Below are 2,018 nucleotides of genomic sequence, written 5' to 3'. Positions count from 1 at the left end.
CATGTTAACCTCAGTGTCTCTGTTCTCTGTAGGAACCTGCATAAATACAGCTGAGCTTTACATTAACTCCTCCTCACAGGAAGAAACGAGGCACTGAGAGGAATTGATCATGTGGAAAAAAAACTACTGATATATAGTCACCAATTTTATGACTTCTGCATAATGTTACATAAAACCAAGCAGAAAATGTCCCAGTTGAGTGAGGCGATATGTTTTCTTTGTTTGTTTATTTATTTATTTATTTATTTAGTTAGTTAGTTAGTTAGTTAGTTAGTTAGTTAGTTAGTTAGTTAGTTAGTTAGTTAGTTAGTTAGTTTTGACAGACTAATTATTGTGTCATTTAAAATTATGTTGTTAATTCTGTTATTATTGATGCTTAACCCCAAACTTTACAAAATCAATAAAACACAAGATTAAAACAAACATGTTGAAATAAATTAAAGTGAGTATGTGGGGAATAAAGTATTAATCTAGCATCAAAATTTGTATGACTCTTTCAGAATGATTTAAAAAATTCCAGCCGAACAAGTCTTGCTGCTGTGAAAAAAAGTTTTTTTGTTTGTTTTTTTTTCTGATAAATTGATGATCTTAACTGGTGTCATTAAAAAAATATAATAATTACACTATTATTTATGCTTATTCCCAAACTTTACAAAATTAATAAGAAGCCAGATTAAAACAAACATGTTGAATTAAATTACAGTGAGTAGCAATGTATTTAAAGTAAAAATTCATAATATTTAAATCGTAATATCAGTGATCTGAGGACCCCTGGTGGTGACTTCTTGAAATACGTGGGGATATTTTTCAACTCTGAAAGTGTTTTGTGCCAGTGTTAATAAGGCAGTGTTATTAGGTTGCATGTTACGTCTACTGAGCCATTCTGTTGTCTGAGGAGTCTAAATTTAATCAATGTAGCATTTTGTCTCCCCTATAACACATATAGTGTCAATTTAGAAATGCCTTTGTTTTCTTTTATCAAATAGGGAAAAATATGTGATATTACACAATCAGATCTGCTGATCTAGGAAAGAAAAATACTATTTTTTTGTAATTAATAAGATTAATGTGTTTTCAAACATTCTGTTTATTCCATTTGAATAAAAAGCAAGCAAGATGGAAGCATTTTAAATTTTCATTTTATTGGATCATAATAAACTTGAGGTCTGAAGTTTTTTTGACATTCTGGGTTGGTTAATATTGTTTTAAACACACAGTGATTCATATAAAACATGACAATTATATTATGAACAAGACATTTCTTGTGGTTAAACATTTTAGTAATAGTGAGAAGTATTTGTTGACATAATTTCTCTCACACACCTTACATATAAACAAATTGATTTTTCTTGACATTGTTAGCTAAATTCATAATGGCTTAACAGTCAGATATGGTCAAAGATGATGCCTATTATGGTTATTCTTCTATTTGTCTCAGTGTCAGATTATTCACTGTTTCTGAAACAGAATCACATTTACAGTCTTACACAGGAAGATTTTGAAAAGCTCCGTTCAGATAACTTTGAAGGCACTTGAGGTTTTTGTACAGCTGCTGAACCAAATTCAGTCACTGTGTCTCTCGAGCGCAGAAATAAACAGCAGAATCGTCTGTTGTCAGGCTGTTCATTTGCAGATACAGCTGCTGTTTGTTGTTGTCTCTGGAAATGGTGAACCGGCCTCGAACTGACTGAGAGTAGTATGTGTAGCCACCACCACTATTGATATAAGCAAGCCACTCCAGTCCTTTTCCAGGAGCCTGTCTGATCCAGTTCATCTCATAGCTGCTAAATGTGAATCCTGAAGCTGTACATGTCAGCTTGTGGGATTCTCCTGGTCTTTTAACCACTGAATCAGATTCAGTCAGAGTCTGATCATCAACACCTGTGAGTAAGACAGTCAGAAAACTGAGTTTCTCTTAGAGGTAAGATGCACAAAAATCTACTAAATGTTCCTTAAACCTTTTCTCACCCATAAAGCAAATCATTAGAAGGATCAGTCCTGATCTGTAGTCCATCATG

General features: G+C 32.8%; 1 gene segment (V, D, J or C); it reads right to left on the bottom strand.

The window, feature by feature from the left end:
* Positions 1 to 1,567: 1,567 nt before the first annotated feature.
* LOC103132919 (Ig heavy chain V region 6.96-like) lies at positions 1,568 to 2,017 on the bottom strand. The segment is given in 2 exon segments: positions 1,568 to 1,881; positions 1,969 to 2,017. Coding segments are annotated over 2 exon segments (363 nt in total).
* Position 2,018: the final 1 nt, after the last annotated feature.

Source organism: Poecilia formosa, unplaced genomic scaffold (assembly GCF_000485575.1).
Source record: "Poecilia formosa unplaced genomic scaffold, Poecilia_formosa-5.1.2 Scaffold1531, whole genome shotgun sequence".
Classification (NCBI taxonomy): Eukaryota; Metazoa; Chordata; class Actinopteri; order Cyprinodontiformes; family Poeciliidae; genus Poecilia; species Poecilia formosa.
The sequence above is the reverse complement of the archived record's forward strand: the minus strand, read 5'-3'. Positions and strand labels throughout refer to the sequence as shown.